Source organism: Gopherus flavomarginatus, chromosome 2, assembly GCF_025201925.1.
Source record: "Gopherus flavomarginatus isolate rGopFla2 chromosome 2, rGopFla2.mat.asm, whole genome shotgun sequence".
Classification (NCBI taxonomy): domain Eukaryota; kingdom Metazoa; phylum Chordata; order Testudines; family Testudinidae; genus Gopherus; species Gopherus flavomarginatus.
In genome coordinates, this window is record NC_066618.1 from 263,066,222 (window position 1) to 263,084,412 (window position 18,191).

Genomic DNA, 18,191 nt, shown 5'->3' on the forward strand with positions numbered 1-18,191 from the left:
CAATCCCTCCCAGTTTGGTATCGTCCGCAAACTTAATAAGCGTACTTTCTATGCCAACATCTAAATCGTTGATGAAGATATTGAACAGAACCGGTCCCAAAACAGAACCCTGCGGAACCCCACTTGTTATACCTTTCCAGCAGGATTGGGAGCCATTAACAACTACTCTCTGAGTACGGTTATCCAGCCAGTTATGCACCCACCTTATAGTAGCCCCATCTAAATTGTACTTTCCTAGCTTATCTATAAGAATATCATGTGAGACTGTATCAAATGCCTTACTGAAGTCTAGATATATCACATCCACCGCTTCTCCCTTATCCACAAGGCTCGTTATCCTATCAAAGAATGTTATCAGATTAGTTTGACACGATTTGTTCTTTACAAATCCATGCTGGCTATTCCCTATCACCTTACCACCTTCCAAGTGTTTGCAGATGATTTCTTTGATTACCTGCTCCATTATCTTCCCTGGCACAGAAGTTAAACTAACTGGTCTGTAGTTTCCTGGGTTGTTTTTATTTCCCTTTTTATAGATGGGCACTATATTTGCCCCCTTCCAGTCTTCTGGAATCTCCCCTGTCTCCCATGATTTCCCAAAGATAATAGCTAGAGGCTCAGATACCTCTTCTATTAACTCCTTGAGTATTCTAGGATGCATTTCATCAGGCCCTGGTGACTTGCAGGCATCTAACTTTTCTAAGTGATTTTTTACTTGCTCTTTCCTTATTTTCTCTTCTAAATCTACCCTCTTCCCGTAAGCATTCACTATACTAGACATTCCTTCAGACTTCTCAGTGAAGACCGAAACAAAGAAGTCATTAAGCATCTCTGCCATTTCCAAGTCTCCCGTTACTGTTACCCCCTCCTCATTGAGCAGTGGGCCTACCCTGTCCTTAGTCTTCCTCTTGCTATGACAGATGCAGGGGGGGCCGAAGGAAACTAGATGTCCAGCCAGTGCCTGTGGCCCCGAAGAACCCCCAGCTGTGCAGCCCAGGCGGGGGTTGCTACTCCTGGGGTGGAACGTTTGGCAGAGGAGGCAGCAGGCTCTGTTTGAGGGTACTCAGAAGCGACGTTTGAGATTTTTTTCTCTCCTGCTCCGCCGGCAGCACTCGGCTTTTATTTTTTTGCGACCCCCCCGCTCCCCATCCCAATATTTTCTTCCTCTCATCTGGTCACTCTACTTTACAGGAAGACACCTCAAGCCCAGTTTCTCCCTGGCTTACAGATCAGTTAGCTCACTAAGGGCTTGTCTTCCCTACCAGCTAACTCAGTGTTGCTGCAATTGATGGTGCCGATTTAGTGGATCTGGTGAAGACATGATAAGTCAATGGCAGAGTGCTCTCCCGTCAACTTCAGCACTCCCCCTCCCCGAGAGGTGGAAGCTATGTCGACAGGAGACGCTCTCCCATTGACATAGCACAGTGTAGACACCGCTGTAAGTCGATCTAAGCTACGTCAACTTAAATTACATAACTTAAGGGAACAAAACTAATTAGATAAAACTAATTTACCTCAATAGTACAGACCAGACTTAAGAGAGATGGCCAAAGCCACTTCTGGTTTTTTTGTGTGACAGCTGAAAGTGCTACACTTGTCCCTTGGATAAGTATTGGAAAGATGCCCTGGCAACTCCACAGGATCAGTTTGTGTTGAAGTTTTACACTTATGGCAAAGTTTAAATCTCTTCACTTAAACCCTTAATTTTACTCAGGTCCTCACCAAACATGTACTATTTCAGCAAGGGGGCAGACTCAAACTCTTTAGCTGGATTTCAGCTGTAGCTTGAATGGAGTTGTACTGTGGACGGACATATGCTGGAAGTGAAAAGGAGTTTGTTATGCAGCTGAGGAGTCAGAGAGCATATGGCATTGCAACGTTTGGGTGGTAAAGCACTGTGACCCCGGAGGGAAACTGGGATGGAAGGAATCTTTCCACAAAGCTTTGTGGATGCTCCATGCCTGCTCCTGCGCCCAAGAGGCTACAGTAGCCAATAAATTTGCTGTGATCCTTCTCTAGTGTGGGCAAAAGTTACTCCAGCCATCAGCTCCTCCCCTCAACCCAGCCACAACATGCTGCCAACCTGCCATGCAGGGCACCAGATGGGTCTTCCAGATCATGCCACCACCTTAGGGGAAATTCAATCCAAAATTCCTTTGGGGATGTCAGCGACTGATAAAAATCATGACACTCAAAATTAAGCATCAAACTCCATCCTTACAGCAAAAATGAATCGCTGCAGCTTAATCTGAGAGAGCTAAAGGACTGGAGTTCTCACTCCCCACACATATAGATTAAAACACAGCATTTTCCAAATATACTTTAGAAATAATTGTCTGGTTTAATAACTCCATAGTTGTGGCTAGTTCCAGAGTCTCTCACAACAGGCCTTAATTGAGGCACATGGAGGCTCTTTGTACAGGGGTGAATTTCACCCTATGTGAGTCACTTGCTACGTGTTGCAGGCAGCATGCTATAAATAGGGTTCAACATGAGAAAAGAGCTTTGCCAGCCAACCCATCAGCCTGAAGGGAATATGGAGTTCTACAGGCCGACCTGCATTGTCAGTGGTGTTCACCCCTTGATGGATGGCCTGCACAAAGGCTCCTCAAAGCATGGGAGCCCCACAGTGCCCTTAAGACAGGGCTGAATTGGAGTAACATGGAATTTCTGTGTCTAGTGGGAACCAAGATTGTGGTCTCCACGGTGGCTCTGAATAGGCAGAAACATATGGAAACACTGGAGCACAGGCTTGGAGCAGAGTCATGAGATCCAGCAGCCAGGAACCTCCTCATAGGGGTGGTGGAAGCGGCTTCTATTGCAGCACCTAGGCTAGAGTAGCTGCTGTGCAGGGGCTGCAGAAGTGATTTTATTCCCTCTCCAGTCCTGCACAGCTCCCCAAAGAGCCTGCTAAGTTAGGTATTTGCAGGGCTGGGGAAAGGAAAATGTCACCCCAAGACAACTGGCAATTGGCTGGAGATGCTATTTCCAAAAGACTTAGGAATGTATCACATCCAGACATAGGCATGGACTCCAGGGGTGCTCTGGGGCTGGAGCACCCACAGGAAAAAAATAGTGCGTTCTCGGCAGGCACATGAACATCCCTTCTCCCCACTCAAGCACTGCACTGTGACCAGACTGACGTCATACAATAATACCACCTGGCACTTTTCATCGGTACAGCACGTCACATTCCAGGCTATGCTGCTACTTACGCCCACACTAGCTCGAGGAGCGCTCGTGCGAGTATGTGTACATGGGCAGTGGGTCACACCCTTACCTCGTAGTGCACACGTTGCCTAGTAGCCAAGTGTTGCAGCCCCTAAGTCCCTCTGTGGATCTGTGCTCAAGTGCTCTAAAGCACACAAAGTCAGCAGACTGACAAAAAGAGAAACAAAATGTTTTTCATCTCCTTGATTTCACTTAAAGGAATCCCTGTGGCACCTGGTAAGAGGGGGGAGGAGAAGATTTCCAATTATATGATTTCCACATTAATGGTGTCCTTTTATGCATTAGCTTGATGTGTTGTCCTATGCAGAAAATCAGCCTAGAATATAATAAACCTACTGTATCAATATGCAAATGTATCATAGATCAGAGACTTGTAATAGATTCCTGATGGATATATCAACGATACAAGCATAGCTCTTTTTTTCTTCTTCCCACAAAGAGAAGGATCCTGATGACTTATGTCTGAGTGGAACACATTTGATACAGTGTCCTGTATTCCCACAATTAAAAAACAACCAAACAGCCCCCCGGCACATACAACTTTGTTGAATTACAGCTCAGATTGTTAAAGCACATTTCTTATCAACTCAAGCACTAAAAATTAATCTCCAGTAAGACAACAAAACATCCACATCAATCTCAGTTTCACATGCCCCTGCCACTCAAACACACTCATGGAGCCCTCTCCATCAAGCCTCAGCCCTCTGAAATATATGGATGAGAAGTGCTACAGAAGTATTATTATTAACCATGAAGTATGAAGCAAACTAGGGAAATGTGATCTAGATTAAAATACTATTAGCTGAGTGCACACCTGTAAAAAGATCACGCTCAAAGAGTAGTTATCAATGGTTTGCTTTCAGATTGGGAGGATGTATCTAGTGGGGTCCTGCAATGGGCTGTTCTAGATCCGGTACTTTTAAACATTTTCATTAATGACTGGGATAACGGAGTGGAGAGCATACTGATAACATTTGCAGATGACAAATCTGGGAGGGCTTGCAAGCACTTTGGGGGACAGGATTAGAATTCAACAGAATTCAACAAATTGGAGAATTGGTCTGAAATCAACAAAACGAAATTTAGTAGAGACAGGTGCAAAGTACTTCACTTTGGAAAGAAAAATCAAATGTACAGCTACAAAATGGGAAATAACTGGCTAGGTAGCAGTAGTACTGAAAAGGATCTGGGGGTTATGGTGGATTGGAAAATTAAATATGAGCCAAACTGTGATGCAGTTGCAAAAAAGGCTAATATCACTCTGGGGTGCATTAACAGGAGTGTCGTTTGTAAGACATAGGAGATAAATGTCCTGTTCTATTCAGCACTGCTCTATCGAACTTGAGTGCAGGGGGCTGGACTAGATGACCTCTCAAGGTCCTTCAGCCTTACATTTCTATGGTTCTATGAATTGGGACGGACAGGGAGACACTTGCAGGCAAAGTTGCCTGACAAACAGAACTTATAGCTGCATTATGTAGTAGGCAGCTTCTCTATTTGGGAAGTTCCCTTTAGTTTGCAACAGGGGAGCAGCTGCTGAACAAAACTTACCAGGTTTCTTAGATTGAGATTCTCACTGACAAACCTTAGAAAGTCCCTCAAAATTTTGGCAGGAGGGGGAGAGTTGGAAGCATAGAGACAGGTAGAATGAGAAGCTGTCAAGGTGTATGAGCAGGGGAACCAGAAGAGTATGGCAAGGGTGCCAATCAAGGTTGGGCCTAGACCAAATGGCACCCCAGGCGAGGAGCATCTTCAGCGCCCATCCTACTCCATGTGTTAAGCTTTTGAATATCTACTTTTTTATTGCAAGTGCACCCATTTCACAAATTTGATGCATGATTTGCATATATGCTTTATCCCTGTCATATAAGAAGATAAATTTGCATGCCAGAATCTCCAAATCCGTATTTATTCATGCCGTATATAAGCAAATATGAAATACCTAAAATGTGTTATTTCTAACATTCTATTTTCCCTTTTGTTGCTGACAACAAAAACAGCACCCTGAATCCAGCATCCCCCAAGCCCAGCACCACAGGCAGCCGTCTGGATCGCCTTCCCTATAGCTGGCCCTGCTACCAATACTGAATGGTTGTTGAATACATTAATTAATGGAATTTGTCCCTAAAAATCCAGTGCTTTGTTGGCCTACATAATGAAAAACAACACAGGTGGAAGGAAGAGGTATCATATTTTTAATGCATTTAATTTTTTTCCTCCAGTGATGTGATGATGTGTCTTGCAGCAAATGTGTTTTGTGAAATTTCAAGTCTGTGTGTTGCTATTATAGAAGAAGTCTGGAAAAAAAAAAAGAGAAAGAGGAGAGGAGCTTGGCTGTACAAATTTCAAGAGAGGTCTGACACTGTATTCAATTCTCTCTGTTTTTAAAGCTAGGGCTGGTTGGAGTCTTGACATTGATTCTTGAGTGGTCATCCTGAGCACCTTCTAACCTATTTGTCAGTTTTTATTTGATTTGCAGATTTTTGTGTTTTGTTATTTTGCCTTGAGAGCCACTTTTTCTTCAAATGCAGTAGAGTGGCCCATGGGGGTTGGCGGGAGTGTGCAGTCTCAGGTTTGCATCAAATAACTGGCTGTACATGCCCCCCCACACACGAGGTGGCAAACAGCCAGTCCAATTCGCCATCTAGCAGTTAGTGCATCAGTTTTCTTTAATGAATTGTACAGTTGTTCACACTGATTGAGTGAAGAGACACTCTCCATCCTTCCATTTTTGAAGTATAAATGGCTAAAATCTGATCTCAGTTTCATCCCTTCAGTGCCCCTTGATTTCAGCAGTGTAAATGAGACCAGAATTTGGTGCTTACATGACTAGAGAGGAGCCAATGTCGGTTAGTATCTAAGCAATCTGATTAGTAGATCTGTGGCAACTGAAAAATAGTAGTTTCCTTCATAGGAAAACTACAAATGTTGTGAACTACATTCTTCATATTTTAAAATCTATCTATTTTAGGGTTTTATATTGCTGGCCCTCACCAAAGTGTCTGTAATCCTTCCTTGTCTAATAGTTAGGTCCCAAGTGCGCTTTATGGTGTTTCATGATCTTTTTAATTTTCAGGGATAAAAAATCCGTTTGGGTGAGGGACAATTTTTATTTGTTTGACTCTCTTTTTTGTATGTTTTGCAGGGGAAAATTTGTAAGGGAGGGGCAATATCTTCTCACTAGAATATTTTGCATAGTTTATTATGACACACAGGCAAGGTTACATGTATGTCTTTGAAAGAAAGAAAAGTGATTGCCTTGGCTAAGGAAAGCGTGTTTTATTGGTCCAACGAAGTGTAATGCCCCAGTCCACTTTCAAAATGATCTTAGCAGCTATGGAGTCAACTTCAGAAGAAGTGACACATTGATCAGCTGGTGAAAATAAATGGGTGCCAATTATATACTGAGGGGATATAAAGAGAGGTGAAACCAGTGAACTCATAGGAGATGTAAGAAGCTGCAAAATAAAGCAGCATCCCTGCATACACTTTTATACCCTCCGTTAGCTGCTTTTCCTGCTACAACCCTGTCTTTCTGTCCCCTCATCTGAATTTCTGCCATTATTCATACTTCTTCTGAATGTCCCCTGTAAGCAGATGCAACTTCACTGATGGTGTTGTTGTTGTACCATTTATACCAGTCTGAATTTGGCACACAGTTGTTAAAATATTCATTCATGCCCCACAGAGTTAGCAACATGAAGTCCTGTTTAACTCTCAAACAAGCACACAAAAATACAAGAAATAAAAGATGACGAAGGTGGCTGCAACTGAGTCAAGTATATGGTCTGATGTATACGGAATAAAACGAGTGCCATCACTGGTTACTGTTGGGAGGATGTTCAAAGACAGACTAATAAAAAGGAGCAGGATGGCATGCATTATAATGATTCTACCATACGGAATTAGCCATCATAAATTGTAATTTGTATGCATTCCAGTCCCTCTATTTCTATCAGATCTTTACATACGAATAGTATCGTATCTAGTTAGTACTTCAATATCTCCAGTGACGAGGAGGCAGGTGCTTCTCTAGCAGAGGTGGATTGCACAGATTAAAACTATGCAAGTGTACTATAACAAAGAAAAAATGAAGCTTTCAATGAATTTGTTGTGCCTTCCAGGGGGAAAGACACATTAGAGAAAAATGAAAATGAGGAAGAACTCATAAGTGCAACATTAGATAATATACCTGAAGCCATGCATGGAATCACAAGAGAGGGCTTGTCTACACAGGAAAATTATATTGACTAACACAACGTAAAGAGCTCAGGTCACGTCTGGGCTAGGAAAAGAGCTTTCTAACATTTTAGCTATTTCTTCATACAATAGGATTTCAAAGAGGACTTTGCTCTTAGGTAGACAGGGCCAGTCTCGTTTAAAAATGCGTTAGCTGGTCTTGGTCATCCCAGGGCTCCGCAGTAGGGTGACCCACTAGCAGCTGACATGATGATAAATACGACAATCCTTGTCTACATGGAGTTCTTTGTAATATATATCATCACCATGTTAGTTATCGTGTTCAAACTCAAGGCAATTTCCCAGCATAGGGAAGCCCACAAAGAAGCCACATGCTTACTCAGTAAAGCTTCAAGCAGCTATAAACATCTCTTTTTCTGCTCCAATTGGTATTCCACCTTTTCCAAATTTAATAGTACCTTTTTATGTTCAAGCAAATATATAGTGGACTAAAAATGTGGGAGAAGATATCACAATAACCTTTTGCGCACCCAACATTCACAATACCGCCCCCACAATTTAATCAGGGTGAAAGAGAAAATGTAAAACCCTCCTGAACAGTACATACCTGCACTATCTCCAGCATTTCTGACTTACTGATGTATCCATTTCCATCCAGATCATACATGCTGAATGCCCACTTTAGCTTTTGCTCCAGTTTACCTCTAGATGTTACACTCAAGGCTATGATAAATTCTCTAAAGTCTATTGTTCCATCGCCGTTAGCATCGAAAGTGCGGAACACATGTTCGGCAAATTTAGAAGCGTCCCCATAAGGAAAAAAGTTCCCATATATTTTCTTAAACTCCTCCATAGATAAATGTCCACTTGGACAGTCTCTCAAGAAGCCTTTGTACCACTCCTGGATCTCATGTTCTGTAAAGTCTGTACTTTCTAGCAAATCTTGCATGACCTCAGGACGTAGTTTGCTGTTCTGTTTTCCCATCTTGGTGTCAAAAATTTTTATCTGAGAAGGAAAAAAAAAACAAATTAATTTTGTTTTTAATTTTTTTGTGGGGGAGGGAAGAACAAAGATTTGAATTTTCTGACACTTATTGACTTCAGTTCACTTACTCTAAACTTTTTGCCAATGTAAGCTAGATCAAAATGTGGGGCGGTAAATATATTTATCATCTTTCCTGCTTTGAAAAATGCCATCATTTTTACTACCGGTAAATACTGACCTATACACTGATTTCTGAGTCTTTTCATAGGAATTACAGTGAAATCAAATTCAATTCTGACTGATCTTTTAACACTAGTTCATTCTATAAGCAAATTCTGCTCTTCAGTAGAATGCCAGCCATGCTGCTCACAGCAGCTTATGAGATACCTTTCTTGTCGGGTATGGATCTGCATAAGTCCCTTTTTTAGTTAACATTAAAATTATAGGGGGTAAAATCTGGATAGAAGCCAGGGGTGGATTCTTTTGCATATACCAATAAATATATTTTTGATACTTCTTTGTAGCCAGGAATAAGAGCTATCTGATAATTGTAAATTTATTTAGCTAAGGTCCTTTCAAAATCGTGTATGGAGAAAAAAGTGATCTGCTAACCACCTCATTTACAATATTTTGAAGTCATTTCCCTTACAATAATCATGGAGAAATATTCCTGAACACAACTCATATGTGCAGTTTTTCAATTAAATCACCTTAGTTACATTTTGTTAAAGGTAAATTGCTATGTACTATATTGTGCTATAGGTGCAATAAGGACTAATAACCTTTGGTTTTTAAATACCATTTCAGAGCCTGATCATGCTACTCCAAAAGGACAGCATCATTAATTTTACTAGGAGCTTACAAAAGCACATCTCCAAAAGAAAACCCACCTCATTTTCATGGTTAAAAGTGCTTCTCCTGATAATTGCTGTGCATTTATAGCCAGATTCCCCAGCTCTTACTAAGTTCCAGCACGTGACTGAATTGTGGGAAGCCACTCTTTACAAACAAAAGTTAACCCAAATGATCAAATTCATTATGCAAATGAAAGCCATGAAACATGATTTATGAAAATGTAACTTAAATGGGTCATGGCTGTGTCATAAACAGATAGCTAAGGGTTAATGTCTCTTTCACCTGGAAAGAAGTAACCTGAAACACCTGACCAGAGGACCAATCAGGAAACAAGACTTTTTAAAATCTGGGTGGAGGGAAGTTTGTGTCTGAGTTCTTTGTCTTCTGCCTGTCTCTCTCTCGGCTATGAGAGGATTTCTGTTTCCTGCTTTCTAATCTTCTGTTTCCAAGCTGTGAGTACAGAGATCATAAAACAATACGGGTTATTGTTTTTTTCTTTTGTATTTACATGGTATAGTTGCTGGAATGTTTTGAATTGTATTCTTTTTGAATAAGGCTGTTTATTCATATTTCTTTTAAGCAAATGACCCTGTATTTGTCACCTTAATACAGAGAGACCATTTTTATGTATTTTTTCCTTTCTTTTTACATAAAGCTTTCTTTTAAGACCTGTTGGAGTTTTTCTTTAGTGGGGAACTCCAGGGAATTGAGTCTGTGCTCACCAGGGAATTGGTGGGAGGAAGAAGTCAGGGGGAAATCTGTGTGTGTTCGATTTACTAGCCTGACTTTGCATACCCTCTGGGTGAAGAGGGAAGTACTTCTGTTTCCAAGACTGGAAATAGAGAGGGTGGAATCCCTCTGTTTAGATTCACAGAGCTTGCTTCTGTGTATCTCTCCAGGAACCCAGGGAGGAAACTCCTGGAGGGGGGAAGGGAAATGGTTTATTTCCCTTTGTTGTGAGACTCAAGGGATTTGGGTCTTGGGGTCCCCAGGGAAGGTTTTTGGGGGGACCAGAGTGCCCCAAAACACTCTAATTTTTTGGGTGGTGGCAGCTTTACCAGGTCCAAGCCGGTAACTAAGCTTGGAGGTTTTCATGCTAACCCCCTATATTTTGGACGCTAAGGTCCAAATCTGGGACTAGGTTATGACAGGCTGTTTGTGATTTAATCTGTAAAAGCCTTCAACATTGTTATGCCGTGGTAGATTCATTATTTCATAGGGTAGAACTTGTGAAAAATATCTGTAATGGCTAATGAACTTCTAACAAAATATCTCTACAGGTTCACGACACAAATTTTCTTCTTCACTATTTAAAATGCATAACAAAAGTCAAACGGAAATGTAATGTTCAGGGGAATTTATATCCTGCCTCTCCCCCTTCTTCCCTGGAAAGAGGAGGTGAAAATGTAGGGCCTGTTGTCATTGGTGCTGAGCATTTCCTGTGTGCTGCTGAGCATCTGCAACTCCCATTGAAATCAACATGAGATATTTTTCAGGATTGGGCCCTTAAAATCTAATGTTTATAGACCTGAGCAACAAAACCAAACAGGCCTTTAAAAGAGAAAATGTCTGTGAAGTACTTTGAAGTTGGAAAATACCATTTTAATGGTAAATATTGCAACCACCTTTTCCTCACTCACCCTTGTCAAGTGATGCATTATAAAGCCCTGACAGGATCCAGGGCCTGAATTCCTTGGAGATGGTGCAAAGGCTGTTGATTTATGGGCCAGATCTAATATTCATGAGGTCAGTGGAAGGACTCTCAGTGATTTCAAATGGACGTTGGATTGGGTTCATAATGAACAACCTGGGAGTTTTCAGAGTGAATGGATTGCATTAAAGCAACCATTTTCAAGCTTGCAATCTTGGAGTTTAGACCAGGAAAAAGGACACATGCAAGTTCTGGGAGCAGCATGGAGGCTCAAACAGCCAGGTGAAATGATGTAGATCACTTTAAAGCAGTATTGTTTTAATTAAAAACAAAACCCAAAACCTCTTTCTTGGTTTGGCACCGGGGCTTGCCATTATTACACAGTTCTGTAGGTTCTGCTACTTTCAGGGCATAAAACTGGAGATGTAAGTGCTATTTCTCACCTGAGCTATGAGGACACTATGCGAGAAAGCTGCAGGAAAGGATATGTTAGCATTTATAACCATTATAATCCCTAGTTTGTGATGTTTAATATCCCAGCCATTTGACTGTAACTTGGAATGAACATTTTCAGTCCAAAAGCTTTATCAAATCAAATGTTAATAAATGGAGAGAGTGGCGCCTCATTCTGGGGTTAGAGAAGTGCAAACATTAGTCTTTTATAAATTTATATTAAGATGTATGTGAAATATACTTGCACCAGACAATAAAAACACAGCATAAAATAGCACACACACACACAGTTATAACCATAATTACTGAGCATCATGATTAGAGCAACTAGCATTCTTCTGCAGGGCCGGATTTCACAGTTGGCATGTGCCTAGGACACCAGCATTCTAGGGGTGCCAAAAAATTCAAATTTTGCCATGCCTGGGTCCCAGCAAGAGATGGGGCTTGCTGAGAGGGGAAGGGCCCCACGCAACCCTGCTGGAGTGCTCCTTGCTGAGCCCGGCGGACAGTCACCTCCAGCAGGGCTGGTGAGTGTGGCTGGTGGGCAGAGCTTGGGAAAGTGGGTTTGGGGGGAGGGGTCTCTGGACAGTGAGGGGGTGGGGGACACTGGGCAGTGGGGTTGGGGGAGGTCTGTATATGTCAGGGTGCTGGGCAGTGTGGGGTCAGCGTGGAGCACTTGGCTGTGGGGGGGGGTGCTGGGCAGTAGGGTGCCTAAAAGTTAAAAGTGGCAGGTATCCCCGCTGCCTATGGTGGTTCAGTGCTCCCGGCCATGGTGGGGGCACCCTGCAGCTCCTGGCTGTGGTGGGTGCAGGAATTGGGGGGCTCTGAGCCCCTGCATCTAGGGGTGCCCAACATGTAAACCTGGCCCTGTTCTTCTGGCCTTCTGGGGGAGACATGCTAAGCAAGTTTACTTGCTGAATCTTACAGAAGAGCTAACTGGATGAAATCCATAGCTGGTGTGAGAGAGAAGACAATGCTGTTGAACTCCATCTGATTATGCTTGTAGTGCACGTTGATTAATACGTTCCCTGCGCCAAAAATGCTTCCCTAAATAGGCCACCCTCCAGAAATTAGTAATATTGGGATGAATCATCCCTGTTTTATCCACAGGTGATACAAGTTTCTTTGCAGTCTGAGCAGACAATACACACTTGCAGATCCTTACAATTACTTCACCTATTGTTGCCTAGCTCTTCATAATGGCTATGTCTAGCTCAGCTTAGATTAAGGTTAGAGTCACTGAGCTAAAACAATTTTTACTACAAGCAGCAAAAACAAAAATGTGGACCTGGTTGTAAATATTTCTCCACGCCTTCCCCCAAGTGTAGGGACCTTAAAATCTTAGCTTTAAATAAAAAACCATTGCAAGGAATTAATAAACTAGGATCAGTGTGACATTTGTGGGAGCAAAGTAAATTATCTCATACATTGAAAAATAAATGCCGAGAAAATATAAAAAGAGTACTGAAAATTATTTTTCATAACATTTCTGCACTGATAGTAATTCCTTCATCAGATACTGTGCTGAATGGCATGGTATAAATAAAGAGAGTCTTTTGAATGGGACAACATAATATACTTGTGATGATATCAACATACTATAAAAGTCTATGGAGATGATGTTGCAAGGTCTTGACGGGGTCCCCAACGTGCAGCCTGGACTGTGAGACTGCTGATCCCTGTCCCACCAACCTGGACTGCCTCTCACACTGTGATGCTGTTGGAAAGCTACAAATCTCTGGCAGGAACTGCACTTACACAGCCATCCACAGGCAGGGACACACCCACCTGAGTTACATGAATGCTTCTCCCAGCCACTCATGAACCAACAAGAGAGAGGCTCCAGCCAATTCCATCCCCGCAGCTCCACAGAACTGTACCAGCTTGCCCTGGTCAGAAGGCTGAGCAGTGTAAGTTTATTACTCAGTCTGCCCCTCCCTTGATGTGGAGAGGACAAACACTAGCCTTTGTAAACTGAGCTGAGATTTCCTGTCAGTGTTCATGGCTCTCCACCTTCTGGGCCATTATAAGGATGTTCCTTCCCTCTGCACCCCATGTTCTTCACAATGATATTATCAGGATATGATTATGACATAGTTATGGTGTATTTTATGCAAAATAAGTTATGTGAGATGTCATTAGAAAGATTATGATTTGCTGAATAGGATTATCATATTTGTATGTGTAACCCTTCTGCCCCTCTGAGTTGGCAGCAACAAGGGCCGGGTTCAGTATCCAGGGGTTCCGTTTCAATAACCTAATGCCAAACCAGCTCGAGCCCCCACCCAGTGACCTGGGAAAATCTTACACATACCCCTAGGCGCCTCAAAGAGGCAATGCTTCCCCTCTCGCAAGCACAGAGTCTCGGTGTAGCAGAAAAGGTTTAATACATGAGATAAACAACAAACACTAAATTGGGAAAACACCTCAACTGGAGTTCATAGACCAAACCGTGAGCAAAGACCCACCCCAGGAAATTGGGCTGCGTCCTCTTTCCTGGGCTCTTGAGTCCAGCAACCCCCCCAAATCACCCACAGTCCCAAAAGTCCCACAATCCCAAAAGTCTCTGTCCTGGGTCAGTGCAGCCCCGAAGTTCGAGAGTCTATCTGCAGAGGTCCCTCTCCCCAGCCTGGGTAGAAAGGGGCACCTTACATGGTCCGGGGCCAACTGCCCTGCCTCTCTGTGGGTTCTGCTCCCGCCTTCTCCATGAACTGCTCCGCTTTACCAGCCGCTCCACTCTGCTCCTCCAGCCGTCCTTACAAACTGTTCTGCTCCACCAGCTGTCCCGTAAGCTGCTCCAGTTGTCCCTGCAAACTGCTCGGCTCCGCTCGCTCTGTGGGCCGCTCCACCCGTCCCACAGCTACTCCGCTCAGCCAGCCGCTCTGCTCCACCAGCTGTCCCGTGATCCGCTCCAGCCGTCCCCACAAACTGCTCCACTCCGCCAGCTGCTCTGTTCCACAGTATAGCTTCAGGCTCCTCACTAGTTAGCACAGTACTCAGTGCTCTCAGCTCAGTAATTTCAGCTCTTTAGTGATTTCAGCTCTTAGTAGGGGAGCCCCAGTGCTAGTGCACCATTAGCCAAAAGTGAGTTCAGCTCAGTAATCTGTATCTGGATTCTTAAGGGAATAAAAAATCAACTCTGACATTCCACAGTGGAGAGAGGAGGGGGTGGAACTGGTGCTTCTGGCTCCACAAGGAAACTGCACCACCAGACACAGATATCTGTCCCCTGCCTCTCTCAATTCACTGGGTTTTGGAACCCATGTCCCTTGTCTAGCAAGTACCACCCAACTGAGGTTGAGTCATTTGTCACAAAGCAGTCCCACAGCTCGGCAGCCTGGGATGGGGCAGGCGTGCCAATGCAAATACACTCAGGCGTGCCTATGCAAATACACTCTCTGAAATTCTTTCCACCAGATGTCAGGGTAGACCTTATCCTGACTCTGCTTTCATATGCATGTAACATTTTTGTATCTGAAGTTATTAACATTGACTATTGTGATGGGGCAAGGCCACATGGCTATAGAAAAGCAGTGGGAGATAGATAAATTAGCCCCAGGTTAAACAAATCCCTGGTATCAGGATAAGTAAATGGCAGCTGCTCCAGCTCAATTAAGACACCTGGGGCCAATTAAGAGCTTTCCAGAAGGCAGGGAAGATGCTAGGTTGATTGGGACACCTGAAGCCAATCAGAGGCCAGCTGAAACTAGTTAAGCCTCCCAGTTAGTCAGGTGGGTACGCCTGTCAGGAGCTGTGAGAAGTTGTGCTGTTGGAGAGACTGAGCTGTACACACACCATATCAGGCACAAGGAAGAAGGCCCTGAGGTAAGGGTGAAGTGGAGCTTGAGGAAGTGGGGGCGGCTGTAGGGAAGTAGCCCAAGGAATTGTACATGTGCTGTTCCTAAAAGGTCAGGTACCATAGCTGATACTATTAGGGTCCCTAGGCTGAAGCCTGGAGTAGAGGGTGGCCCTGGCCTCCCCTGCTTTGCCCCCCTGATTAATCACTGAGCCTGGGAGACAACAGAAACTGTGCAAGGGAGGATAAATTCTCCTCACCTCCCTTGCTGGCTTATGATGAAAATGGCTCAGTAGACTGTGACCCTTGTCTCTTGAGGGAGAAGGGTTAAGTGGAGGGTCACAGTGAGCCTCTGAGGCTAGCGAAATCCATCAGAAAATGCAGGACCTATGGAGACAAGGACAGAGCTTTGTCACAGTATGTATCTGTATTTCACATGTAGTCACACCTGGGAAACGTCCACTAAACAAGATGTTTTCATTCTAGACCAGAGGTGGGCAAACTACGGCCAGTGGGCTGGATCCGGCCTGCCAGTCATTTTAATTTGGACTTGAGCTCCAACTGGGGAGTCGGGTCTGGAGCTTGCTCCACTCTGGTGCTCCAGATGGGGAGCAGGGTCAGGGGCTGCTCCTAGCAGCTCCTGAAAGCAGCATCCTGTCTCCCCTCCGGCTCCTATGCATAGAGGCAGCCAGGGGGCTCCGCTCCATCTGCTGTCCCTGTTCCAAGCGCCACCCCTGCAGCTCCCATTGGCCGGGAATTTCATGAACACTTATGACCTGCCATACAATTTCTATATCCAGATGTGGCCCTTGGACTGAAAAGTTTGCCCATCCCTGGCTTACACTGTACAGTTCCCTGTGCAGAACAAGATGATATAATTTTGGATTTATACTCCAGAGAGGATGCATGCCTGAGAAGCTGGTAGTTGCCTTAGCTGTCGCCTTCTCATGCAGGGGCTGGTCAAAGTGCCTGCATGTAACTGCAGCTGGATGTGTCCCTAACTGTATGTATGCTGGTGAAAGTGCAGGCTGAAGCCTGGAGGGCTTTGCAGTTGGTCACAGCAGTACAGTATAAGAGGGAGCCCAGGCTGATAGGTCAGGTGGGGTCAGTGGTACTCCAGTTCCACGTGGCACTCCGGGGAGAACCCGTCACACTTCCCTTTTCTGCTGCTATCATTCTAATGAGTGCAGAGGAGAGCCATGACCTCCTTAATTTGGGAGAAGGTAGTTTAAAACTGGAGGAAAGGATAAGGTTGAAAGGAAGAGAAGGGAGAATATAACGATGGGTGGGCTGCTACTAGACTAAAGAGGAGAGGTGGGATGCAGGCAGAATGGAGACAGGCTCAGTGGGCACTCAGCACCTGACAAGGGAGACATAACTGCCTGCAAAGTTTGAAAGGCGTGAAGAGCCAGTTCTGAGACAGGAACTCCTTGGAGTGTTCAAAGTGGCAATAACAAGGCAAATCATGAGAAAATACAGACTTGATGATTAAGCACATATTTGGAACAGTGAGTACTATTAGATTGTGGAAAACCTTCCGAAGAATTTGTGAACCCCATTTCCCAAGCTATTTAAAACCAGAATGAACAAAACAATTAAGAATATACCTTAGGGAACAATCCTACACTGATGGTGGGATGAACAAGAGAACTGAGTGGGGTTTTACAGCTTTAATTTCTACAATGCTATGAATACAGGATTTACATGTTGAGAGTTTCTGGTATATGAAGATGGAAAGTTTCAGCAACATGGTGCTAACTGTGAAGATTATTTCCCCACCATATCTGAGCTGAAGGCATCTTATGCAGAGGTCAGCAGAAATCATGAGATAGAACCACCTGAGCAAAACAACTTGACTGGTATCAGCTCAAAATCTTGTGGGAAATAATCATGAATCACTTCCCTCTTTATTATTGTTTGCCTTCAGAAAGGAGCTAATGCATGGTCTCTTAGGTACAATCTGATCTGTGTCCAAGGAAAATCCACTAAGGGACAAGTTCTGTCTTTGGCTTAACCAAGTTATATAATTTGAGAGCCTCGTTGAGAGAAGAAACTGGTAGGAATACTGCCAACTGAATGAGGCCCTGACAATCCCTGAAATGGACCAAAGCTTAAGAGACAAAATAACATGTCATGCTGCAACAACATAACCGTTAAGAGAGGCTGCTATCTACCATCTCAAGCAAGCAGCATTCAAGTCAGTACCCTAAACCAGTGTATATTGGCTTGTCTATAATCAGATTGTTTTATTCAATATACATGGTTCTCCACTCATTTGCACTACTCCCTTTCTCCACAGTAATTAGTGATGACTACAGAAGCCAAGAGTCACAACAATGGACACATGAAAAATGGAATCACATAAGAAATCTGTAACTCGGATTATCTGTGAAGTTGCATGTGGGTCTCTATTTCTCTCAAGTCTTGCAAGTGAGGAGACATTCATATAGTGAAAAGCCTATGAAGCCACCTAATTCATCCCTCTGTCACTGCAGTATGGGACTCTGGTCTTTGCAATATAGTTTAGAACACCTGTTCTTCCCAAATTTCCTTCTCTCTCTCTCTCATTACTTCTGGTAATAGCTCCATTTATCGCCCTATATAATTCCTGTTCTTTGGATCTCGCTTCATAGAAGGAGGGTCTTCGCTCAGTTCTGGCCTGACTCATCCCGACAGGATAGGGCTTGGCAACAGGAGGTCTCAGTTTGGGCAACCTCCTCCCTCCCACACATGTGGAGAATGAGAAGTGTCTGTGGCACTCTGTGGCTTTTCCACCATCAGCTTCCTGTTTTTGGAAGAGAAGGCCTGTCTTAGGCCTGACGGGGCCCTGGCCTTATGTTTGACAGCTTCATGACACAAGTAGCAGCTGGTGCAGGAGAGAAAAGTGGAGTTGTTTAGCCCTTTCACTGTTAGACTGCCTTGTTTAGCTCGCCTACCCGGGTACAGTGGAGAAGCACAGCCTCCTTCTGGTATCATTTTCCAGTGATCCCGTTGCCAGGCATAGCAGTACGTGTGGGTCA

General features: G+C 43.8%; 1 protein-coding gene across 2 annotated transcripts in view; it reads right to left on the reverse strand.

Annotated features, from left to right (window-relative positions):
• The window catches only part of NCALD (neurocalcin delta), a 147,626-nt gene that overhangs the window by 20,146 nt on the left and 109,289 nt on the right, over positions 1-18,191 (reverse strand). For both annotated transcript variants that reach the window (XM_050941398.1, XM_050941397.1), the window contains one exon: positions 8,039-8,437. In XM_050941398.1, coding sequence (XP_050797355.1) covers positions 8,039-8,416 — 378 coding nt within the window. In that variant the 5' untranslated portion in view covers positions 8,417-8,437. The remainder of the gene's footprint in view (positions 1-8,038; positions 8,438-18,191) is intronic.